The 27,249-nt window shown below is 38.4% G+C and overlaps 1 protein-coding gene across 1 annotated transcript in view; it reads right to left on the bottom strand.

The window, feature by feature from the left end:
* SI (sucrase-isomaltase) overlaps positions 1 to 25,369 on the bottom strand; it is a 160,997-nt gene extending 135,628 nt beyond the window's left edge. The window contains exons 1-7 of the mRNA XM_075268726.1: positions 25,332 to 25,369; positions 12,809 to 12,935; positions 8,677 to 8,816; positions 6,888 to 7,008; positions 5,792 to 5,901; positions 3,818 to 3,969; positions 1,236 to 1,407 (exon numbers count right to left, since the gene is read on the bottom strand). Coding sequence (XP_075124827.1) covers positions 1,236 to 1,407; positions 3,818 to 3,969; positions 5,792 to 5,901; positions 6,888 to 7,008; positions 8,677 to 8,816; positions 12,809 to 12,935 — 822 coding nt within the window. The 5' untranslated portion in view covers positions 25,332 to 25,369. The remainder of the gene's footprint in view (positions 1 to 1,235; positions 1,408 to 3,817; positions 3,970 to 5,791; positions 5,902 to 6,887; positions 7,009 to 8,676; positions 8,817 to 12,808; positions 12,936 to 25,331) is intronic.
* Between the last annotated feature and the right edge of the window lie 1,880 nt (positions 25,370 to 27,249).

Below are 27,249 nucleotides of genomic sequence, written 5' to 3'. Positions count from 1 at the left end.
ATGGTACTCCTTTTATTTTGTACTTTTCAGGCTCATACAAGATGCGGTGTTCAGTCACAGAGAAGACAGTAAGCCATAGAAATGTATAGAACAAGTAGAAATTGACAACATTTTCAAAAACTGAAAAATGTATTTATAGCAATTAGGAAAGTCAATACACTTACATGAAAGTAACGTGACCATTGACTTCTAAGAAGAATACCGCTGTATTGATTTGCTCACAGAAGTCAACGGATCAAATGTTTTCATCCTCGATTGCCTAACATTAGCTCAATTTTTCTGACACATTCATATATAATCGGACAGAAAAAAACACAATTGGCCTCTATATGAAATCTAACGCATGCAAAGGTGCAGCAGGGCCCCATAGAAGTACTGTATATTTTCCACTTGTACAAAGCTGTAAGCCATATTTGTGCATAAGGTTGTACAAGTGTCATTGTTGCACAGAAATTTTGCAAAAAAGTGCTCAGGGAAACAAACTTGTATTTGTATTGAATTTGTTTAATGAGAAACATGAGTTCTTAAACGGGTTTTTCATCTAAATTTTTTCAAATAGAAGTAAAATTTTTGAAGAGTTTTAACAACCATCTTGAGTTTTTTCTAACCATCTGAGTTGTTTTGGTCTAATTTTTGTATTGTGGCCTGTTATGTTCTTGTCCGAGTAATATTCTGACAACCTGTCCATAATAAGGAAATCATGGCTAGGTTTCTGAGACGTGCTGGACCATAGAGAGCTCCTCTGTTTATGGTCGAATCCATTGGCAGCTCATCCAAACAAGAGACGGTTACTAATAAGGTGGTTAGAAAGGGGACGTAAACTGAACTTACTTTTATGTGTATGTGTTTTTCAGCTTGAGCTTTTTAGCATTGCATATATTGTATTCTTTGTTATCACTGAATAATTCCAAATTACCTAAACATCTTGATGCAATTTCTTTAAGTACCTTTCCAGAATTATTTCTCCATGCTGCTGTATGCATTTCAATATACAATAATTAGAGCTATACATTTTATCCTATAATAGTTGTACAAACCTTAATGTACAGTAAGCCCTTCTTAGATTTTTGCTTCTAATGACTCATTGAATACCGTGTTTCCGCAGACTAGCTCAGGTACATTGCTTTCCTTCTAATTACTAAATGCAAGCTTACATGTAAAAGTGAGATACAGTAAACATGAGGTGTAATGAGCTTGTAATCATTAAGTAAGGGATTAGAATAATAAGCACTTACTCCATTGGGAAACCAATCTCTGGTAAATATTGGCCACCTTCTCCAGTTCATATCATGCTTATATTGCCGGTGAACATGTTCACCTAAGCCATAAATGTTGCTGCTAGGCAGTTTAATGGACAATTGCAAGAACTGGTCAGCATAAACGAGTGGTCCTATTGTAGTATCAAATCTGGTGGAGAAATAAAAATATAATTCTATTTATATTAAACATATAAGGAAGACACTGTAATAGCCACAAGAACTGTACTATACTATGCTGTGAGCAACATGAATTCATATCATTCATAATGCAGAATGGGATGTTAAAAGGGGTTATCCCATCTATCCCATCATAGGAAATCACATCTACCTATCTATCTAGACAAAATATATATATGACCACACCAGTATAGGCATAGGGTGCTAACCAATGGGAAAAGGATTTGTCCCATTCAATATAACTCCAAGAAAGCAGGCGGTACACCAAAAAAAATTGTAAAAAAAGTGAAGGAAGTTTATTGCCCTATACTGCAATGTTTCGGCTCCAACAGCTGAAACAGGTTCCAACAGCTTGAAACAGGCTCTTGGAGCCGAAATGATGAGCAGTATTTCTATTATTATTTTACCTCAAGTTAAGGCTTATTTTGTTTTGCTGTTTTTGCAAAATAAACTTACAGGGTAAAACCTGTTTGCACCTAAATTTTTCTGACTGCCTCTGACTGCCTGGGTCTGCTACTACCACTGAGCCTTTCCTCCCGATATACACTTATATATAAAATAAAAAGCTTCTAGAGCTGCAACACAAATCTCCTGAAAATCCAGACTATAAAGGTCTTCAGACTCCAGAATTTAGATTATGAGTAGGGTTGATCCGATTCTGACTTTTCAGGATCGATTTTAAAATCCAATTTCCGATCATTTTTCATTCGAACCCGATCTCGATCCCAATTCCGATCCCAATGCAAGTCAATGGGATTTTTTTTATTAATCGGAGATCGGATTTTAAAAGCAATCCTATTCACTATACAGCATGGAATCTAAGAATTGTTAGAATCCATGCTGTGTAGTGAATCACTAAGTAGCCAGAGGATTTTTTTTTAATCCTCTGGCTACTTAGTCCCCCTTGGTGTCCACTTACCTCCAGAGATGGCTGCTCCGCTGTTCTTCGCCTCGCTGCCACTCCAGCTGCAGTCTTCTTCGCCTCGCTGCCCCCTCCCTGCCAGGTTAGGAGACTTGGACGGGTTAGGAGAGTGTGGGCGGGTACTGGGAGGGGAGACGTCTGGGTACTGGGAGGCAGGGGGCAGCGAAGCAAAGAAGACTGCAGATGGAGCGGCAGCGAGTCGAAGAGCAGCGGAGTAACCATCTCTGGAGGTAAGTAGCTACTAGAGATGTTACTTTAGTCTCCCATTAGAATGAATGGAGGCAGCCGGCACGCAGGGGGTTAAGGCTGTGTGCTGGCTGCTTCCATTCATTCCTATGGAACCGCAGCGGAGCCTTCACACTGAGTATACACTATGTACTCAGCGTGAAGGCATTGTGGGAAATACTACCGATCTCGATCCCACCTAAAAAGATTGTGTTCGGAATTCCAATCGCGATTGTGAAATTTTCTCGATCGCCGATAAGAATCCGATTTTTTCCGAACACGATCGCTCAACCCTAATTATGAGCTCTAAATGGGATAGTTAATGATGAAAGTATCCATAAAGTTCTGCAGAATTCAGTAGATATCTTCCTTGTGCTGAAGCATCCTAATGATAGTGTTAAACCTAAATAGCGACATCAACAACATGTTCACTATATGGATTGAGAAAGAGCAGAAAAAACATAGCCCTGACCAACCAGAAATGTAAAAAAAAAATACACTTTGGATTTGCTGACTACTACTATTCAGTTGAAGGAACCAGCACATACAGCTTGCTCATTTGCGAATCGCACATCACTATAATAGATCTTCAGCAGGATACATATGATTTTGCATAAGCGCTTGTGAGCTTGAGGAATCAAACTGGAGATTTTTAATATATCTGTCTATTCTGCTTTATGTTTCTGCTCTCGATATCTACCAAAGTTAAAACCTTGACGCAATACAAGGATCGGGGTCAGTAATTGTTTATACTACATTTTATTTATCCATCTTATATCCTGGAGTGCTAAGTTTGGAGCTTTTTGGAGACGCTTATACTTTTTAGAGATTTGTGTTGTAGCTCCAGAGAATGTATTGATTTTTATTTTTTCATGCTAGGACTATGTATTTGATCCTAACATACACTGGTAGCTTCACAATGGGGATAGATTTGTACTAATAAATCTCTAGCTTTGTATATGGTAAATGCAGTTTTATGTGACACTTATTCAGATAAATGACCATTTATATAATACGTGTGTGACTCGAGGCAGCCAGAAAAAGTGGCAGTGGTTGTGACTAAGGTTATCTATGAAGCCAAATACCATAATAAGACATATGAACAGAGGTTGTCCTGATAGATTAACCTCTTTAGCCTTTGGATAACGTAAAAAGATTCCCTTTAGACTCCACCTAGCCTACCCACAATGATGTGGACTGCAAAAGTTATATGATAGATTTTTACAGGACTTACATGACTTTGTTTGTTGATTTTCTTGAGATTTTAATTCCAAAGGGGCTGTTTACCAGTTCAACATTATAATTTGGGTTTGGTTCTGCTGTTCCAGTAAATTCTTTCACATGTTCATGAGGAACCTCAAATCTTTGTTTTTCAGCATCTGTGATCTGTAGGAAAAAAACAGATTAAGACTAACGCCACAAAGTGAGCCTGGAAGCTATAGGCCAGTAAGTTTGACTTCTGTGGTGGATTAGATAATTTAGGGCTTTCTAAGAGATGCTATCCTGGAGTATCTTAATGTAAATAATCTTACAACACCAAATCAGCATGGATTTATGAGGAATCTGATCAGCTTCAATGAAGAGGTCAGTTCAAGGCTGGACATGGGTAATGCAGTGGACGTGGTGTATCTGGACATGGGTAATGCAGTGGACGTGGTGTATCTGGACATGGGTAATGCAGTAGACGTGGTGTATATGGACATGGGTAATGCAGTGGACGTGGTGTATCTGGACATGGGTAATGCAGTGGACGTGGTGTATCTGGACATGGGTAATGCAGTGGACGTGGTGTATCTGGACATGGGTAATGCAGTGGACGTGGTGTATCTGGACATGGGTAATGCAGTGGACGTGGTGTATATGGACATGGGTAATGCAGTGGACATGGTGTATCTGGACATGGGTAATGCAGTGGATGTGGTGTATCTGGACATGGGTAATGCAGTGGATGTGGTGTATCTGGACATGGGTAATGCAGTGGACGTGGTGTATCTGGACATGGGTAATGCAGTGGATGTGGTGTATCTGGACATGGGTAATGCAGTGGACGTGGTGTATATGGACATGGGTAATGCAGTGGACGTGGTGTATCTGGACATGGGTAATGCAGTGGACGTGGTGTATATGGACATGGGTAATGCAGTGGACATGGTGTATCTGGACATGGGTAATGCAGTGGATGTGGTGTATCTGGACATGGGTAATGCAGTGGACGTGGTGCACCTGGACTTTTCAAAGGCTTTTGATGCTGTACCACATAAAAGGTTGGTATATAAAATGAGAATGTTGGGACTGGAGGATAGTAGAATATTACAAGGGGATCTAAGAAAGTTGGAAGCATGGGCGGAAACTTGACAAATGATGTTTTCTGGCGTTTATTACATGTGAAAAAAATGTTATTGAAGTCAATGAGAGTCTTATTTTTACACGTGTATTCTTTACATGTGTATTGTGCCAAAATGAGCGCACGTTTACGCCATGTGAATGGATCCTTAGGATGTGTTCACATGTAGTGCAGATTTTATGTCTGGATTTATGGGCAGAATGTCTGCAGGTTATCTGAAATCTATGGCAAATCCACATCAAAAGCTTTTTGTAAAACATACTACTGTTTTTTGTGTGTGTGTGTTTGGTGTGAATATAACCCTTGTGCTTCCTCTTCTAAGTGGTTCCAAATTCACAGAAAATGGGGCTAATTTGCATCTACTTTTTTTTTTTTAAGATAATATCTTTACTGTTCTGGGAGCGTTTTCAAAATCTGCACATTCTTTAACCCCTTCATGCCGCAGGCATTTATCGATATTCATTTTTGACTCTCCCCCTTCCAAACCCCATAACTTTTTTTTTTTATTTTTCTGCTCTCAGAGCCATATGAGATCTTAATGTTTGTGGGAAAAAATTTTCTTTAAGATGCGACCAATAATTATTCTGTACAATGTACTGGGAAGCTGGAAAAAAATTCAGAATGGGATGGACTTGAAGAAAAAGTGCGTTTGTGAGATTTTCTTACAGGATTAGTTTTTACGGCGTTCACTGTGCAGCCAAAATGACATGTCATCTGTATTCTGTGTTTCAGTACGATTCCGGGCATACTAAATTTATATGGTTTTATTTAAATTTTAAAAACATAGCAAAATCCAAAACAAAAAAGTTGCATTTCCGCAAAGCAGGGCCTCAGCCTGTAAGTAAGTTTTTAATTGAAACAAACCTTGAACCGAAAGCGATTTTTAGATTGCATCTCAGCAGTCAGATGTAACCTTTCTATGTCATCCCCATACAATGGAGGTAAGTGTTCTCTCTGCAGAGCAACTCTGAATCCTGCAAACAAGTAAAGCATAATTGAGTTTCTAAGCTATTTAACTTACAAAATCTATAATAGGAGACAGAATGTAGCTTGTGCTATAGCCGTAGATGATCAGCAATGAACAACATATCTACTAGAGCTTGGTTATTGACTCTCTGATGTTGCTTACAGTAGCACTCCTCCAGTTTACTATTTTTTGGACATACAATACTTACTAACAATATTTATTTTAGCAGTCTAATTTGTTTAATTGCAGTTCCATTGTATCCATACATATTGAGTCTTTTTATTATGGATGCTGGATCATGTGATCGCCGATAGGACCAATGATATGGAGCTGTGTTTAAAGTTAATTGAAAAGTAAGAGAATTATCTGGTTGGTGAACGGGTAGAACCCCTTCTCTTGTGGGGTTCTGAGGGACTTCCAAGGCACAAATGACAAATGATTACAGTGAATGGCCTAGTTATATTCCAGTCCCTCCTCAGAATAAATCTAGAAAATTTAGTCAATATTTCCTTGGCGCCCCAAAATATTTCCACTAAAAAATACAACTTGTATAAAAAAAAAAATGACAAACAGCTACATTGATGGAAAAATAAAACGTTCTAGCTATCAGAACATGACAATGATAAAGACAGAAAAATACTGTGTTGGGGGGTCAAAACTGTCTAAATCCTTATTAAAGGGGCTGTTCACGTCACGTTTTTTTCTTACACATCAGTCAGATGAGGCTGAAAAATGTTCCTGAGAGGGTCATGGATGTAACTAGTGGGATTCAAATGTTAGATTTTGTAACAATGCTAAAGTACCGTAATAATATTGCAGAAAAATGCCACAGGTGAGAATTTTATTTTGCTATTGCTTATCTTTGGAATTTCTCTAAAATTCTGAAATTTTGGTGTTCTGTGAAAATTATTTTTGTATTTTATTTATTATTGCAACATATTGTTAAAAACATACTATTAGAAGGTTCTTAGTTCTTGTAAGCAAAATGTGTACCTTGTGGGGTTGCTTGCTGGGAACCATCAACTTTGTAGCCATAATTTTTGGAAAAGTAACACCAGGGGGCACTGTATTCACTATATGGACTCCAGCAACAGCCTCGTTGTTTGCAAAGAATCTGGGATTAAAAAAAAAATATATATATATATGAAAAAGAGTATAAAATGCACGGTCAAACCATAGACTGACAAGCTTAAAGGGATTCAACCATTAAAAAACTTTTTTTCTAGGTAACACGTCGGAATAGCCTTTAGAAAGGCTATTCGCCTCCTACCTTTGGAAGTGCTCTCCGCCGCGCCGTTCGTTCGACATACCGGTTTGTACCGGTATGCAAATTATTTCGCCGAAGTTCGCCGAACAGAGCGTACTGCCCAGGCGTCCGACGTCAAGCCGAAGAAGGAAGGGGAGGATGCAGAAGAAGACAGAGGCGGCGCTGGAGTCGGTTTTCGAGCAGCAATGGGGACGCCCCCATCGCATTTCCTACACTAGGGCCCGCCCGCATCGCTGCGAGAGAACTAATTAGCATACCGGTACAAACCGGTATTTTGAACGAACGGTGCAGCGGAGATCACTTCCAAAGTTAGGAGACGAATAGCCTTTCTAAAGGCTATTCCGTCGTGTTACTTAGAAAAAAAAGTTTTTTAATGGTAGAATCCCTTTAACTAATAAAGGCTTATGGTATATTTATACACTGTAACTGCAACCAGGCAATTGAATAAGTCTGTTAAGTGCAGTCAGTAGGTTTGAAAAAATAACCCTAAGGTTACTTTTTGTAAAGTAGATGGGACATGCTGCGATTTCAAAATCAGTTGTGTTTTTGTAAATCACAGCATGTCAATTATAGCTACACTGGCCTTTCCTATATGTATTATTGAAGCAGAAAGATGAATACTTTCTGTGAAAAGTGCAGCTGGAAATTGCAAGTTTTTTCCCTTAGTGCTTTTATGGCTGCAGCCTGCTACATCGGGCCTTAGCCTAAAGGTAGGTCTACACACTGCAGATTTTTTTCTCTCTATAAATCCAACATAAATGTTATATATCAATGTGAAGATGTTTATCCACCATGGATTTTACCCCTTCTAGATTAAAGGAAGTTTTGTCCACCTTGAACATCCTGTGCTGCAGCTCAAATTTTTTGTAGAAAACCTCAAAACATGCTACTCTATTTTTTTTTTTTTTTTTTTTTTTAAATGTAGATTGTGAGGGATAGGGATCACAATGTACATTTTTTTCCCCTATCAGTATGTCTTTGTAGAATGGGAGGAAACATGGGGAGAACATACAAACTCCTTGCAGATGTTGTTTCTGGCAGGATTTGAACCCTGGACTCCAGCACTACAAGGCTGCAGTGCTAACCACTGAGCCACCATGTTGCCCCTTGCTACTGTATTTCTCTGCGGCTATTATCACTGCAGATAAAATTAGCAGCAATGAAGACTTACCGTTACATAAATCAAACAGGATGTTTGGGATAATTTATACAAAAAATTATCTTTGGCAGATTCTCTTTAATAAAGCATTACTTCCAAGGAAAATTACTCTCCGAATATGAGGCCACACAGGGGATCATATGGCAACACAGAGTTACAGAGCTCCAGTATTATAGGGTAGGGCTTAGATTCAGAGTTCCAGGAGCTCCAGTATTATAGGGTAGGGCTTAGATTCAGAGTTCCAGGAGCTCCAGTATTATAGGGTAGGGCTTAGATTCAGAGTTCCAGGAGCTCCAGTATTATAGGATAGGGCTAATTTCTAGAGTAGTTCTTAAACAATACTTTTGCAGGCTTACCTCAGTAGCCAGTTGATCCGGAAGACAATCTATCCTTTCATTCAAAGGAGTATCTGAACATACAGGCTGAACCGTGGAAGTGGGCGTGGATGTGGTTGTGGTTGTGGCTGTGGTTGTGGCTGTGGTTGAGGGTGTTTCTTCTACATCAATAAAATATTTGAAAGAATTAGAAACCATAAGATAACATCACATTTAGGATCAAATTTTATTTTTACCATTCTAAAGATTTATTTCAAAATATTGCAGTTAAGAAGGAAAGTGTATCAGAAGATAAGGGTTGTATCCTCTAAGCTACTAATTTATTAACTTAATCAAATCAAAAAACTGAAACAACATGGAGAGATTCACTACCTTATTTATACCACAAACGTATCATGGGAGAATGGAGGAGATTAAAAATTATCATGTAATTCTACATCTGGGAAAATAATTATGCCATCAAGTTGAAGTCATAGGTTAAGAATATATTCAATGTACAGTTAGGTCCAGGAATATTTGCCAACACATTGCATCTGAAATGAAACAACTGAGATGCAATTGAAGTCTATACCTATAAGTTTAATCAGGGGTTGAAAAATAATATCCTGTGAAAACACGCTACCATGCACTATTGAGTTAATAGAGGTCTTTGGGTCTCTCTCTGGCCTGAAAATTAATTGGGACAAATCCTGCCTCATATGCCTCTCTCCTGGCCGACAGTTGCCAAAGGGCTATGTTGGCTGCTAATGTCTTTCCGCTGATACCGCATGTTCATTCTAAAATCAAGATCTGTGTGAAACTACCATATTCCGTAGCTGGGCGCATTAACCTCATGAAAATGATAGTTGAGTCAAAATATCTTTATATCCTCCAACACAAATTCTCTGCTATCCCTCTTTCATTTTCCAAACATTGGATTCTATTCTAATAGTCTATGTATGGGGTACTAGAAGATCTTAACTTCAATTTAAATATCTCACCTTGTGGCTATGTCCTGACCTACCAACTTACCCTGAAAGTCGACTGGCGGACTGTTGCCATAATTGGAGAAACCAGCCTCACTAAAACTATGCTTGCTTTCCATAATCCGATTAGCGCAATAAGTTTGGGCAGGAGCAAACATATCATTCGTTGTTACCAAGATACACTGGAAACCCCACCATGGCAGAATAAAGCCCTGGATCAATTATACCAACTTTCTGATATCTCTTCTAGAAAGCTAAAGCGGTTCAAGTTCTACAAGACATTTATTCTGAGAGAATTATCATTTCCTTCAGGCAACTGCAATCTAAATTTGACATTGCACATTGATCTTTTTATAAATATCTCCAGTTAAGACATACACGACAGTCTTAAATCTCTAACCTACATCTATCAATGTTTAAGGGCCCCTTCACACGGCTGAAACGCTCCCGGTTTTTGCACGTTTTTTTACGGGCGCAAACATGAAAACGTCGCGTTTACGCGACGTTTTAATAGACGGCGCGTAGACGCGACGTTTTCTGTGCGTCTTTTGACCGTTTGATAAACGCGATGTTTTCATGTTTGTGCCCGTAAAAAAAACATGCAAAAAACGGGAGCGTTTCAGCCATGTGAAGGGGCCCTAACTGTCCACTTATTTGAATGATTCTGTTTCAAGTCCTCAAGGGTCTGATCCTCTTCCTGATTCTCATCTTCTTACTAGCAAGATGGCTACTGAACCTCTTTCTGTCTTGGATAAATGAAACTCTCTGATTTTTACTCAAGATGATCTATTTCTAATCTTCTGGAGTCCCGTTTATATGTCTCACCAGTGATTAACATAGACTGACTCAACTATACATCAAACATCAATGTTGCTATACTTCACTCTGGTTGCTCAAAATAGGCTATATTTCCTCATCTCAATGTTTTAGATACGTTCACTCTCCAAGTGACTTCCCACATATAATATGGCCTTGCCCGGCATTTCAGGACTGTTGGAAGGAAGTGCGCCAGACCTTATTCAAAGTGTTAGATAGACCTTTGCCACCTACCCCTGATCTTTGTCTGTTGGGCCTTTTGTATGAAGAACATTGGCCTCATCACACCAAAATAATGTTGCAAGAAACACTGTTTATGGCATGGTAGGTGATTGCCCATCGATGGATGGATCCTCGCCTTCCTTGCTCTTCCACATGGAAATACCTAGTTATCGCTATTATACTTTATGAGAAATTGCTCTACACCTATCATAGATGCCCAACAAAGTTTGGCAAAGTTTGGGATTCCTGGCTTTCACCCCATGTAACACAGACTCCAAAGACTTAAGATGATTGAACATATTCTTAAATGTATATCCAAGGTTAGTACACATATTTACTGGTGACTGGCTGCATATTTTGCCCTTGTGACCCTCACATATCTGCCTGACTGGTCTAACTACCCTCTGATATATCAATGATTGTGGTAATAAACATATTTATTTTGCATCATACAGTCCTGATTGGTAAGGTTCAGGTAACAATCCTTTTTACCATTGCCTATTTATCTCTCCTTAGGTTTACACAGCTATCTCATTATCTGCACTAATTGCACTTATGTTATTGTACTGCGGCAAATATATTTAGCTCTTTGTACTTGTCCATATTGAGCATGCCCATTGTACATGTCATTCAAGCATTATTCTCTTTGTTTGTTTGTTTGTTTGTTTGTGCTATTTGACATTCTCTAATAAAACAAGTTTAAAAAAAAAAAATCCTATGAAACGATAAGGAATTGCATCCATTTTTCTACGAAGGCTTCTTATTTCAGGGGCTCAAAAGTAATTGTACAAATTGACACTACCATGAATAAAATGTAAATTTTTAATACTTTGTAGAGAATCCATTGCAGACAATGACTGCCTCCTTTGTTGTCCTTTTCAAGGCATTCACTGCAGCTGTCTTCAGTTGTTGATTTTATGAGGGTCTTTCTGGCTTAAGTTTTGTATATTGATCGGGTTGATATCTGATGATTCACTCAGCATTGTAGAATATTTTACTTCTTTTCTTGAAAACACTCTATAGTTGTTTTCACAGTATGTTAATCTGTACTGTGAGGTGCTGTCCATTCAAACTTGAACCATTTTGTTGAATGCGAGCAGAAAGTATATCCCTGTACTCCTCAGAATTCATCTGAGAACACTAGTGGCCCAATGCCGTTGGAAGCATGCCCATGCCTCCACCATGTTTTACAGAGGATGTGTTGTGCCTTAGGTCATAAGTAATCCCAAGCCTTCTCTATATTTTCGTCTTCCCATCATTCTGTTATAGGCTGACCTTCGTGTAATCTGTCCAAAGAATGCTGTTAGAAAACTGGGTTGGCTTTTTGTACATGCTTTTTGGTAAAGTCTAATCTAGCCTTTCTATTTTTGGCATGATTTAATGGTTTGCACCTTATGGTGAACACTCTGGATTTGCTCTCATGAAGGCTTCATGATAGATTTAGATACACCTATTTCCTGGAGATTGTTCTTCACTTGGGTAGATGTTGTGAATGGTCTTTTATTTACCATGGAAAGGATTCTGCAATCATCAATCACTAATATCTTCCATGCACTTCAAGGCCTTTGTGAGTTCCCAAGTTTTTTTTACCAGAAAGTATCAGTGCTGATTTAGCCACTCCTAACATTTCCGCTATCTAACTGATGGTTTTCTTCTTTTTTTTTTTCAGCCTAATGATGGTCTGTTTCACTTTCATTAAGAGTTTCTTTGACTGCATGTTGTGGGCTCACAGCAACAGCTTCCAAATGAAAATGCCAAACCTGGAATCAACTTCAGACCATTTACCTGCTTAATTTATTGATGTATTAATGAGGGAATAGCCAATGCAGCTCATTAAATAGCTCGAAAAAGAAACAAAGAATATTACAAAGCATATCACAGAGCTGTGATTCCTAAACCCTTCCTCAAATTAGGATGTGAATACCCTCAAATTAAAATCTCATATCGATTATATAACTGTATCTTGACTATGTTTTGGGAAACAGCTAAAAAATGCAAAAAACTTGTTTCACTGTCCAAATATTTCTGGACCTAACTATATCTACTTGCTTTGTTTGAGGCACTTGGAAGAGAGACTCATCACAATCTATAATTATTACACAATATTTAGAATTGTTCATAGAAAAAAATTATAGATTTTTTTTTTTCACCTGATGGCTTGCGTCCTGGTTGTCCTGTTGCAAAGAGTACGACAAAAACTATTGATATTATTGTCATCATAATAAACAGCACAATGAGAGTTATCTCCAAAGAGCTAAATTTCCGTTTCTTCCCCATCTGCAATAAATAAATAAATTCATTAATTAAATAAAGAAAATGTTTTTTTGCTTAAAAAAAAAGCAAAAAAAAAAAAAAAAAAAAAAAAAAAAAAGCTATCTCTATGATTGCCAGGGTAACATTACATACAATAAGTATCATTTTCAATATATGTCACTCACTTTGAAGGCTGTATACATGGACACAGAAATATAAATGACTTAGATAAGGATGGTGATTACTTTTATTCTGATTAGAGAAATATTTGACTATCAGTTCAGTTGTGGCGGCCAAAATAATGTAGTGTGAAGATTTAGTAATGATACCAATGTCAATTACTGCTGCTGGTTTTACGAGGGATTTTCAACCTAGCAATATGAAGGATTCAAGCATGTAAATGAAAAAATAAATAAAAATTCAACGCTCCTTGGATCCTCATAAAACAGAGACCTTATTAGAGCGTTCAAAAAAAACGAAGGGAGATTACTGTGTTGATGCTTTTCGGTAGATATTGCTCTTAGGACCAGTTAGCTAAAACCAAGTCTTTCAAATTACTGTCTCTGGTGTGGGTAGGATTACCTAAGGTTTCATGTTTTAGGTTAAGGCCCCACAAAGCAGACAAAAATGATGCGAAAATGTGTTTTCATTGAGCTTTTGGTGTATTTTCTATGCTTTTTTTTCTTCCCCTATTCAATATCCAGGGAAAACACTCAGGATTCTTTGGAAAAAATTAAGAGGCTGTAAGTCTCTAAATTAAAACATTTTTATTTTTTTTATTTAAAAAAACAAACAAAAAAAACAAAACAGATTTTCCTCTTCTGTCCACAATATGTAGATAAGATTAATTAAATCTCATTCACTTTGCTGATATTGTAAAACGTAATGTTTCCAATATGTAGGACAATAGCCTTAAAAGGATTCAAGCAGGTGTACTGCTACAAAAATACCCAATTTCAGGCATTTTTTGTTTTCTCTAAATAAAGCAATTACCACCTAAAATAATAACTGTCCTAATTGCATTGAATAATTTTATGTTAATTATGCAGACATTTTAATTATTAACACCGTCTTATATCCACTGCCTTATGACAATGGGAAATTTACAACTTTTTAATGTGGTTAACTTCTTCCCTTTTCATGTTTTTAATCTTCAATTAATATTTGGGTCAGTTCCTTCCTGAAGGCACATTGACAATAGTGTCACATACTTCTCTTTTCCTATTTCATATCCAGATCTATAAATTAACCCCTTCCAGTCCACTTATATGGGAACTTTCAGGTCCTCTAACATTACTGGTGTTATATACTGCTGGAAAGCTGACAGTGTGCTGAATTCCCAATGTCATTTCTGTGAGATGAAGAACACCTCTCTTGATGGTACAAGGTTTTGGAAGTGTACCTTTAGGGTAAGTTCACATAGCGTTTTCTGGATCGGAACCTGAAGCGGCCTCTGCCTCAGGTTCCGATCCAAAAACCGGGTAGCCATGACTGAAAGCTGGTGCACTGCATAGGCATCCAGCCGCGCACTCTGCTTTGGATTAGGCCCAATGAACGGACCTAGTCCGGGGGAGGGTGTATCTTCAGGCCAAATCATGAGGCGACTCTGCCTGAAGAATGAGCATCTCGCTTCTTTTTTCCAAGAGAAACGACTCCCGGAAAAAAGACCTGAGTGGCTCCCATTGATTTCAATGTGAGCTGTCTTTTTGGTCAGGGTTTTGAGGCGGATACGGCCTAATAACCCTGACCAAAAAACTCTGTGTGAACTTACCCTTAGGGGGAAGTTCCTTACCACCCTAGTTAAAAATCAGGACCAGATGCTGCTTGTAAGTTTGTCCTCCCTCTCTGTGGAAGGCTGCATGTGTGTTATAAAGACATAAAAGTGCTAAAAACAGACAATTTTAGTTTCCTTTATGCTAGTTTAGTTGAGCAGTTTACATTCCAATGATGATTTCAATTTTTTCTAAAAACTTTGGATTTTTTTTTAGAAATAAATTCTAAGCATATTGGCCAAAACATACAACTGAGATGACATACAATGTGTCAAGAAACAAAAAAAATTGGCAAGTAAAAGCATTTCAAAGTTAGTTCCACATGAAATAAAACTGGTTGTGTCTTTAAGGGGTTAACCTCTTTAGTTTTAGCCAAACAGTTCATGGTGCTACAAATGTGACCTTCCTTACTTTTCTTCTTGGCTGGACATATTCTTATATGTGATTCACAAGATAACTTATTACAACACAACACAAATTTGTGATAGTCTGTCACAAGATGTCTACCCTATACTCTATGTGTATCCTATTGTATTGATTAAATGATAAACTGGAATCCTTAAAAGGTTACTTCCATCTCAGACAAACATCTCCTTATGGAAACAGTTTAGTAGAGCTCTTTTATGCTGTTTCTGCAACCCCGTTAGAAGTGAATGGGGCGCTCTGAAGGCATTGTCAAGTTGCTGTGATGCGCTCGTTATGGATCTTCCATTTATTTCTACTGGAGTTATGGAAACAGCATAGAGCCGTGTTTCTCAGCTGATTGACCGAAATGGGAAAAACTCTTTGAACAAATGTAAGCTAAGACTTGTATATACACATCTGTAGTGGCCCCTGACAGTGACAGCTGCCTCACTCCCAGATGGTACCACCCTTAAGGCATACTTAAACCGACAACTCAAGTCTGCACGTTGATCTTATGACAGTTCACTAAGCAGGCAGACAGATGGAAGAGTTCCTTGTGCTCTTGTACCTATCACTTGATGGAAGAAATGATAATGCCTGGAGTGGCCTGCAAGTTAAACTTTGGCTTGAGGTACATTTTCTGTACAATTAAATAGCCATAAGGGATGCGAACCCTTTAATTTTAAGGACCATAGAAGCTCTTAACAGTGGCTTGAAGTACTATTATAGGAGGTTAAGTTCCTTTGAGCGATAAGTGAAATGTATGCAGAGTTTATCAAAAGCATACATAAAGCTAAGCTTGTTTCCCTATACCAGGGGCGAACCTGCCCCTTTCGCTGCCTGAGGCGAACTACAGAAAGCCGCCCCCCCCCCCCCCACCAGGAGGAGGGGGCGGAGCAGAGGGGGCGTGGCGGAGCAGAGGGAGCATGGTGAATTGCAGGGGGCAGGGCTTAGCGCCGTTCGCCGGCAGAGAGCAGGCGCGGAGATGACCTGCTCTCTGCCTGAGCATGAGAGGAGGCTGCTGGAGCAGTGCTGCTCCAGTGGCCTCCCCAAACCACCGCTCAGTGCTAAGCCAGTCCAGGACAAGCTGTCCTGGACTGGATTAGGTAACCAAAAATGCCGCTCTCCCTGAGGCCTTGGCATAGCGCCGCCTGAAGCGGTCGCTTCAGGTCGCCTCATGGGAGGTGCAGCGCTGCCCTATACATATATATATATATATATATATATATATATATTATCCGATATCAGCCAATATATTTATATATATTATGTATGTGTGCCACTACGTACCAGAGAAGGGCTGTGAGTTCTATGACATCCAAACAACCTACAGTATTAAGGGACATTGAAAGGGATTTTCCAGATCTTACAATGTTACTAAACATGATAATATCACATAGAACCTATCTAAGGCACAATAAAGCTATATCTGTCAAGGTTTGGCAACTATCAGTATGTTACAAAAGCAGTAAAAGCCAAGATAAGTTTGGCCAAATGATATCATATTTAAAATAAGGCTTTTGAGCACAATGTGATGAAAAAAAAAGCAGTATGTTTTACATTGCTTTGAGTCTTTCTGTTACTAGATGGTCCCAAAAGTGGTGCCTGGCACTGAATGTCACCACATTGCCAGCACGATTGGCAGGCAGCTATTAGTGGATGTTAAATCACTTTCCTACTTTTTAAAAATTAATAGAAAAAAGTAAAAATGAAAACATATAATCTTATATAAAATCTACTACTGAGAACTACTGAGTATGTTGGAAAGTATGAGGACTTGTGTAGTCATTATATCTCATAACATACATATAATATACACTACAGTGCATTAAATTTGTCCGATGGATGTCATACAGTGGCATTCATCCCATTCATCCCCCATATGGTTCACTTGCAACAAAAATGTATACATTTCATTTCTACTATGCTATTATTAAACAATTTTTTGCAGATATATTTTATACAGGTGGCATTCAAAGAAACTATTGAGTGCCTAACCCTACTGACATGTTAAGCATATGTGTATTGAGCTTTCTGAGTGTCTATGCTAAACGTACATTACAAATGTAATATAAATTCTGACAAACTTTCTAGGTTTAATGATTATACCAGAACTCATACAGAACCCTCCAGGTAACCTTTAGGGGTCCCGGAAGTCAGATCTTTTACATAGTTACATGGTAGATGAGGTGGGATGGAGACATCAGTCCATCAAGTCCAACCTATAACCCTACAATCCCCTACAGTGTTGAGCCAGAGGAAGGCAAAAAATCCTGTGAGGTTTATGCCAATTGCCCCATTTCAGGGCAGAAAAATTCCTTCCCGACTGCAATCTGGCAGTCAGTATAAAACCCTGGGTCAATGAATTCTGAATCAGTTTAGAAAATTCTGCTAACTCATTTTAGCCTTAATGTAATCTCAACTAATGTGATTTGTCATCATTTGTGATTCCCCATTATAGACAACAACTTTACATCTATATAAATTGCAATAAACTAAATTGTATTTGAACTTAGGTAACAAACTTTTTTTATATGTTCATTTGTACAATATATATTTCTGAAATTAAAAAGATCTAATGTCTAGAATGTGACATTCTTGTTGCCTGTGTGCCATAAAGAACTTCCAATAAGCAATATTATCTAACCTACTGTAGGCTTCGTTGGATTATGTGGAACGTGAGACATAACTAGCACTTATTGTTATCTCAAATACTTCCCTATGCCCTATTTCTACTCCTGTATTAGTTGCTCTCAGAGTAGTGGAGTTTGGATCACTTTCCCAGTAATGCAGGGCTTAGGCTAGGCATTGATTTACTGCATTAAAATTCATATTGACTATAGGTTATTTTAAGCTGCATTTCTTGACATTGTAACATCCAGCTCAATATATGACATTTGACTCTCAATGCCCCATCAACTTTGATAAATGTTTATTTTTAGCATCTGTATTAATGTTCTAGCATGTAAATCTGATCTTTTTAGCATGTGATTTACAAGGATAAGTACACCAGCTGTTCATCTCTAGCTTAATCCTCAGAGACACAGGATGCTTACTAAACTTAGGAAACATGCCATGGCTGACAAACAGTGCAAGGCCTTGCATAGCCAACTGCTCAATCTTGTGTAAAGTACAACATGGCACCATTACTGTCTAACTGTACACCAGCAACAAAATTCATTAAAGCTAATCTCTGCTTTCCAGATCAATACTTTAGTGCAGTAATTGCATCTTACATTGGTTTAAAAGCATTCGAGATGGCAAAGTGGAAAAACACACAGAAAAATAACCTAATTCATTGTCTAGGCTGAAATAAACTACAAGGTCATTTAAGTAATCTAATTGGCACATTAATATACATTACCTTTTATGGCTTTTACTGTTAAATACCGAGAGAAAGATCAAAATATCTGGATTTAGCCTTTTTATAACCATTTACAGCGTGAGCAGCAAGAACATGCACAGATACAATGATAAAACATATAAATGCATTAGAAAATAGCAATAAATGATGTGTCTACTATCTCAAGGTCTAAGGAGTATACAAACTCTAGTGAGTTTATTATTCACATAATGTGATTTATTGTCGGGTATGTAGCTTGTATGATTTCTTGGGTTTTACTTCCTATAGCAGTTCTATAGTCCATTACTTAACTGTCTCACAATGAGATACATGACAATACTGACATTACTATTATTATCTGCAAAGAAGTTATAGTTTTTGTGCTTGTACTATGGTCACCTGACATTTACATTGTTATTAGAGATGAGCGAACAGTGAGATATTCGAGATTCGATATTCGTTTCGAGTAGAGCCTCAATATTCGACTACTCGATCGAATATCGAATCCCACTATGGGAAAAAATGCTCATTTCAGGGGAAACCACTATTCTACTAAAGGAGAGTCACTAAGTCCACGAATAGCAGGAGGAGAGTGTTTAGGAGGAACACTGTGCAGTTGAAGCGCACGGATCCCATTATAGTCTATGGGGACCGTGCGCTTTAACTGCAAAGCGCTTGCAGTTGCGCTGATAAAAAGTCAGCTCCCTCGTAACAGCAAGCTGCCAGCTCTACTGACTAGCAAGGACGAGCCTGCTGCAGAACCAGCGTTGATTTGCCGCAGGCTCGTCCTTGCTAGTTAGGAGAGCTGGCTTCTTACTGTTACGAGCGAGCTTAGTTTTTCTCATAGGAATGAATAGACCAGCGTTGATTGGCCAGTGTACAGCATTCGGCCAATCAATGCTGGTTCTGCTGGCGACTCATCTGTGAAGAGGAGGAGTCTGAGATCGGACCACAGAAGTCTCCATTGTGTTCTGATTTTATACTCCTCCTCCTCCTCACAGATGAGCCTCCGGCAGAACCAGCGTTGATTGGCCGAATGCTGTACACTGGCCAATCAACGCTGGTCAATTCATTCCTATGAGAAAGATAGTCAGCTCCCTCATAACAGCAAGCTGCCAGCTCTCCTGGCTAGCACTAGTGGCCTTGTCACTGTCACTGGTGTAGGAGTAAAAATAGCATTAGAAAGATCTTCCTGTAGCCATCTTTTTTCTAAACTGAATAATCTCCAATTTGTAAATTTGTGATTGTCCCAACCCACCCATTCCCTTATTATCTTAGTCACCCTACTCTACACTCTCTCTAGTTCAGTAATTTGGCCTTACCAGTGATTTGTATAGAAGCATACCTACGTAATTGTCATGAGCATCTATATCTTTTGATGCATCCTATAAATATTTACCTTGGCAGCAGCTGCCTGACACTGGTCACTAAAGGTAAGCTTGCTATCCACCAAAGTATTTTTCATTGTCAGTCTTACCCAGTAATTTACTATTAAGTACATAATCATACATTTTATTTCTTCAACTTAAGGCTAAGTTCACACAGGGTTTTTTGGACCGGAACCTGACGTGGAGGCCGCCTCAGGTTCCGGTCCAAAAAACTGGTAGCTACGACTGAATGCCGGTGCACTGCATCGGCATCCAGTCGTGCACTACACTCCGGATAAGGCCCAATGAATGGGCCTATTCTGGAGGAGGGAGTGTCTTCAGGCTGAATCGGAGGTGAATCAGCCTGAAGAATGAGCTCCTCGCAAAAAAAACACCTGACCAGCTCTCATTGGTTTCCATGGGAGCCGTCTTTTTGGTCAGGATTTTGAGGCGGATACAGACTCAAAATCTTGACCAAAAAAGCCTAAGTGCATAACCTTACATTTGTCAGATTAAAATTAATTTGGCAAGTCTTTGCCCAAGCTTCCAGCTTACCTAGACCCAATGTAATATTCTACTATTTTCCTCAGCTTTGCTAACTTTATAAAGTTTAGTATCATTTGAAAATTTGGACACCTTGCTCTTTAAATCTTCTGTCAGGTCATTAATAAACATATTAAAAAGGACCCAATACTGACACTGTGGCACCCCACTGGTGACTGTGATGCATCCATTTACCATTAACAAATTCCCTGTTTCCTATCAGTGAACCAGTTGGGAACCAAAATACATATGTTCATATGCATAGAACTCTCCATCTTCTTCAGGAAAGTCCCCACAGGCCACAAGAAAATGGTCGCTTACTTACTGTGTAAGTGGCCATTTTTCTTGTGGTTGCGGGCATGTGCAGTAGACTCTGTCCAAGGCCTACAAGTTTCACCACCTGCGCCAGAAGAAGACACAGGAAGAGGATGTTCCTGAAGAAGATGGTGGCGCCACTGGAGAGTTCTCTGGCAGTATTGGGGATGCCCCAAGTGCTGTTTGAGCACTGGGGACCGCCCCCAGTGCTGCAAGAGAATTCATTTGCATACAAGCGAAACCGGGATTTCTACGGAATGGTGGCACGGAGAAGATATCTAAAGGTAGGAGACGAATAGCCTTTCTTAAGGCTATTCTGACGTGTTAGGGACAAAATAATTGCATCTGAATGATAGGATACGTTTAAACTTCCAAGTAATATTCTGTGACCCAAAGCTAGCTTGAACATTTTCAAGTACATGAAAAATTTATATACATAGCATTGTAACAAAGTTTCTACTGTTCAATATTACAGAATCATCAGCTCTCTACGTGCCACTGAATGGTGCCTCTGCTATATCAGTCATAACTATATCATGCTGTAAATGGAAGTCATGACATTGTAGTGTCCTCAAGCTTTCCTTTTCCATGAGTTCCTGTGTCTTTCAGCGGTCTTTGACTTCTGATCCCTATTCATTCTCTGGCATGTCACTTATCACATGTTCGGGATCAAAGAAAGCACTTTTACCCTTTAGAAACACCAATAATTCATTTCACAGCCACTAAATGACACTAATTGTTTACACCAAGTAAATTATTACAGAATATAACTCACTCATATTATAGAAATAATCTGTTACTGTCTTTATCAAAAAGATAAAGGAACTTTGAAATCAACACAATTCCTTGGTTCAAATGGTATCATGGTAGGTCAATGTTCACATGGATAAAAGTCCCCTATAGTTAGGAATATTCTTTACTGATATCTGTCCTAAATCAAACTGTAGACTCTATGTTGGAGAGTTTACAATAGAAGAGACTTGCATAAGTTATAGTTTCTCCCAGGACTGATGGTTGATAAAGTTCTAACCCATGGTGGACCAAATTCCCTTCTCTCGTCCTACATATTGATCTGCAGAATACAAATTTATGGCAGATTACAGGTGGTTTTACAACTGTTTGTAGTGGTCCTGCAGGCAGATAAGGCATTAAGGCTTGTTAATTCCTGGGGTTGGCCTGGGCCCAAAATGGTGTAATTGAAAATTACAACTTGGACATAAAAAATCTCTTACAGCTACAAAGACACAAATAAATAATAGATTCTAGGATGTGAAGTTGAAAAGCGAAACAGAAAATCTGTGTCTTTAAGGCGCAATATAAGCGGGCCTTCAAGAAGTCAAACCTCAGCAGTGTGGTGAATTTATCTTAATGTCCACCAATGTCTGTCTGTCCTAGGTAAATGGGTAGATAACAATGTGTCATCAGAAACTCCATGGAAACACTAGTTTTATTCTGCATTGTTAGTAATAGTGAGTAAGACTCAGTAACAATGAAGAATAAATCTAATGTGTCCATGGAGTTTCTGATGACCCATTGTTATCTACCCATTTACCTAGGACAGACAGACATTGTATCATGTGAAATTAGATATAAAAAAAATACCATTATGGGCGGGTTCACACCAGCGCCCGATCTCCATTTTGCAGGTTTCCATTTCATTTGAATGAGTTTGAAAAGTATCCGCCCATGAGCATCTTCTGCTCTCCATGGCAAAACTGTTCTTTTTTTTTTTTTTTAAATGGACAGAAAGTCGGACATGCAGGACTTTGTGTCCGGTTAAAAAAAAACAAAAAAAAAACGGTTTCGCCGCGGAGAGCAGAAGACGCTTACGGGTACTCACCAGCGGAAATGGAATCGCAGTTTCCGTCTTCTGCCGACAGAAAATGGAAACCTGAATAACGGAGATCGGGCGCTGGTGTGAACCTACCCTATGCCTTAAAATAAATCTGTCATACTTTATAATCTGCAGGCCTCATGTTACAGAGCAGGAGATGATAAGAATGACATATATGCAATCTAACTTATTTTTCCATTATGGCTGAAGGGCGAATGGTCAATAGCTCAGAGCCCCATCCCCAAAGGGGCCCTCGGGATCCAGAGGATCAGGCTTTTAGCCTGATGCTTCTAATCCCGGGAGCTCCACAGCTGTATTGGCACGTTGATACTGTTTAATTCTATGATAGAGCAGGGAGCTGAAAGGTCCCTGCTCTGCCATAAAGGAATGCCAGAATTCGCTGCATTTTGACAGAGTCGTGTTCCCTTTATACTGTTGGATATATATATACAGGGCTGAACTTATACCTACACAAAATACTTATACATATGCAAAATGAGTACTGAATAGAGGCTTCTCTTATAGCATATAAACATTTCTTATGCACCACATACTACAGTTCATTTGTCTCTATTTGTTATGCTCAATGCATTTAACTGCTTTACACACTAATATAGAGGGAAAGCTCAGCCCTATGGAAGATGCCACGTGGCAGGAATTGTACTCCCTCTAGCATCCGTATATGAATGTGACCTTTCCTTATATGACAGCTATTATACATTAAATACAATTAGAAGATTTACTAGGTTAGTGACAGAAATTATTACTACACCTGTGTATTTCTAAGTGTAATGATAACTGCGGTCTATAGTCAGAGTTACCTGGCTGTCACAGCAGTCAGTAGTAATAATAGGCCTCACTATTCTGACTGTCACTCATTAACATTAGAGGTTGGATTTTTAGTGGGCTGTAAATTATTCACATAGGGCTGCATAAGGGTTAATGTTCTAACAACTTCACTTCATCTCATATTATATAACTCATAAGAGATACAACAGAGTCAAGTTCAGTGCACTGTCGGCTTTAAAGCAGTATATAAAACCGCTTGTTAGTTTTTTTGTAATTACCCTGGTCTGTATTTGTGTATACACTATTCTATTCCATCTGCCTTGCTGATTCCTATTTTAATAATGCAAATAAAATGTATATTTTTATACATATTGTGATATGAACCTTTTGTGGTTATATCTGTATGTGGCCTGTGGTTGTTGAGTTGGTATAAAACCGCATGTGCCTGAGGACATGAAATGTCCTCTTTAACGCTTTAGGGTAACAACACGTATGGACACATTTATTATTATGGTCTAAAAACTGTCTTTAGTTGCCCATTGCAAAATGTGCTGTGAATAGTTGGTATGAGTAACTGAGACCGTTTGTTTTTAGACCATTTTAATGAATCTGCCCCTATATAGAGTGATCACAGCATGTAATGGTCTAATCCATGCCCTCATATAATATAAGCAGGTATAGATTAGTTTTGCCATAGTTTTACCTATAAAACCCTAACCATTAGGATTCATGTTATTGAATATGCAGTTTTCTGGGGAAAATTGTGCAAAATTGTGCAGCAAATCAAAAAGCAATATAAAAAATGTGTCTTCTTCAGATGGGAATAGTTTTGGTTATGTGTAGATGCCAATCTGTATCAAGCACTTCGGATGCCCATACACAATGCAATTGAACTGCTGTGATTTCCACATGTCCAAGAACCGCACGGCACAAACATCAGATGGTTTATTGTGAAAGTCCCAGGAAAGGATACGGCTTCTCCCGTATTTTCTATGACACCACAGCATCTTCCAGCAAAAGATATTTGTTTTCTGCTGTTTTGTTCTCAGGGGTGTGTTAGTTAGTGCAGCTCACACAATGATTTCCTACAAACCCATTTTGCTAATATACAGTATGAATATATGCTAATATGCAGGATGTTTCTACCACCTCTTAGTTGGATAACTTAAGCCCTAATTTTACAACACAATTTTTACTGCTTTTTACTATGAATTGTGACTCAATTACGCACGTCCTCATTTTCTGAGAATCCACAATGACGTGTCAAAAATTTCAGCCCAAGCTAGATGTGTCAAGATGCCCCTAAACTTTGCCAAGATGACCTAAAGAAGTGACACATTTACACCAGTAACCAAATATTAGACCGTCCTATGATCCCCCAAATTTCAAATTGTCAAAATAAAAGCCAAATGATACAATAGAAAAGACGAAATGGAGTCCATTTCAAACACAGGGTTAATTCCACTGTTGCCCCATCTATACTCTGTTGCTAAAGTTTATAAAAAGTATTAATATAATTTTTGCATTGCCAAATTACTGGACTAAATCAATTGGCATAGTAACATATTGTTCTTATTAACAATAACAATGAAAACGCTGGTTGGACATATCCAGAAAAACACATGTATTTTTTTTAAAATTAAAAACAGGATAATTAAACAAAGTAGCAGTTGCACACAATGACAAATATGGATTGCTAATTGTGTGGTGTATAGCTGCTGTCCTGCTCATGTATGTGCTTTTATTAAAAAAAAAAAAAAAAAAAAAAAAAAGGCATGTGGTTTCCAAAATTTGCATGTGTTTTATCAAATAAATTTTTCTAATGCATTTACAAAACAAAGAAAAAACAAAAACAAAAAAAGTACAGAAAATGCTCTGTGAGATCCTGGGCATACAGAGTTTTCTGTCTGTTGTACATTAAAGTAATATGATATGTATCATTTATTCTATCAGCCACGCTTGCTTTTATCTTACTTGGATTCTAAGAATATGTCCCACTTATTGTAAGACCACAAGATGAGCAACTGAAATAAAAATGACCAAGATTCTTACTTTGTCAGATTGTGTTCTCCCCCTTCCTCTTCTGCTGCTCAACTAGCGAAGAGAACTTTAAATCTGGAGAGATGAGCTTTTATACTCCTGAGGCTATTCGCTGATTCTTTATAGCAGAATGTGCTAGACAATCAGTTAGTGATAATATATCTGTAAAATGAAGGTGAAAAATCATTAACATGGGAAACTGTTGCCATAGATAAAGTCTCTTAGTTAATAATCTTTTACTCTAAAAAAAAAGTTGAGCTGTAAACAAGTTACCTAATCATTATAAGAAAGGATTTGCATATTATTTGATGTTGAGATATAATAAGTAGGGAGTAGAGATTGTGTGTCTTATGTATGGTTCTTATACATTAGGTTTTAGTTCATTACTGTTCACTTCTCCAAAGAAAAACCTTACGGATTGTGCACAATTCTAAAAGAATTCACCACCAAACCTACATGACAGTCAATATGGTTGCCATTCTTGTTTCCTTGATGATTTTTTACAAGCTACTAGATGGCCTACTTATCTGGGGAAGACATTGCACCAGTATGGGAAGAAGGTAGGCTCCTAGAGTGCGATATTCTGAGCCGTGAAAACTTGTGTATATTATTTTGTGGCACATACCACCTACTGTAAATATTGGTATACACCAGGTATACCCCTGCATGGCAACAGTACTTCTGTGACCTTTTCAGCAGAATAACAAACTTTACCACACTACAAATTTCAAAACCTGTTTGAGGAATATGACACAGAATTCAAGGCTTTGACTTGGTCTCCAAATTCTCCAGATTATGATAAGATTGAGCATCTGTGGCATGGACTGGAAAAACAAGTCCATTCCATGGAGTATCGCCTACGAACCTAGAGAATTTGAAGGATTTAATGCCAGGCAGATACTACAAGACCAGTGGCATAGCTGAAGTTTTGTGGGCCCCGATACAATAATTTGTCCGGGGCCCCCTATCTCATCCCTACAGCAAATTCTTGATAGTGATGGTTACGGGTGCTAAGGAGTTCAATCATCCTTAGTGTGGTTATCTGGGGTTCTCCTTGGCTTATGGGCCAGATGGAAGCTGCAATCGCAATACTGATGCCAGTGCTTATGGGCCCCGGTGTAACTGCACCTTCTGCATCACCTCAAGTCACATCCCTGTTCAAGGCACCTTCACAAGTCTTATGGTGTCTATTCCTCAACAGATGTGAGGTTTTTTTTGCTGGCAGATACAATATTAAAGCATTGATTTTAATGCTCTAGATCAGGGGTAGGGAACGTACGGCTCTCCAGCTGTTTTAAAACTACAACTCCCAGCATGCATACTGGCTCTGCTGTTCTGGGAACTCCCATGGAAGTGAATGGAGCATGATGGGAGTTGTAGTTTCACAGCAGCTGGAGAGCCAAAGGTTCCCTACCCCTGCTCTAGATCAACAGTGTAGATATATGTGGCTTTAAAAGGAATTTACATTGCCAACGGTGAAAAATTGAGTCACCAGATCCATTGCTATAGTAAATTGCAGAGCATCAATTCAGAAGAGATTTTTTTTTTTTTATTCTTTTATCTGAACAATCAGAACTCAATGTGAGCAATTTGCATTTCTGATTGTGTATTCAAAAAGAGCTCTTGGCTTGGGATTATTATTATTTTTTTTTATACATGATGGCTCAGATGGACAATCCAAGCATGTAATCTGACAACACAAGAACTGGTCGTGGAAATTCACCTGTGTTTTAGAATTTTAAAAGCTTGGTTATCATTTTTTTTTCTACCTGTCAGAAGGTCAGCCAAGTCTGTGTTCCTAATAAACTACTGAATGTTCCAGCCTGGAATGGAAGCCACAGAAAATAAAATTACCTAATAAGAGACTCACATTGACAGTTTCTTTACCTTCCTGAAAACAGCATTGCTGGCAAAAGAAAAATGTAATATA

The sequence above is a fragment of the Leptodactylus fuscus genome, chromosome 3 (assembly GCF_031893055.1).
Source record: "Leptodactylus fuscus isolate aLepFus1 chromosome 3, aLepFus1.hap2, whole genome shotgun sequence".
In the NCBI taxonomy this organism is placed as follows: domain Eukaryota; kingdom Metazoa; phylum Chordata; class Amphibia; order Anura; family Leptodactylidae; genus Leptodactylus; species Leptodactylus fuscus.
Note: the sequence above shows the minus strand (reverse complement) of the source record. Positions and strands in the feature narration are given on the sequence as shown.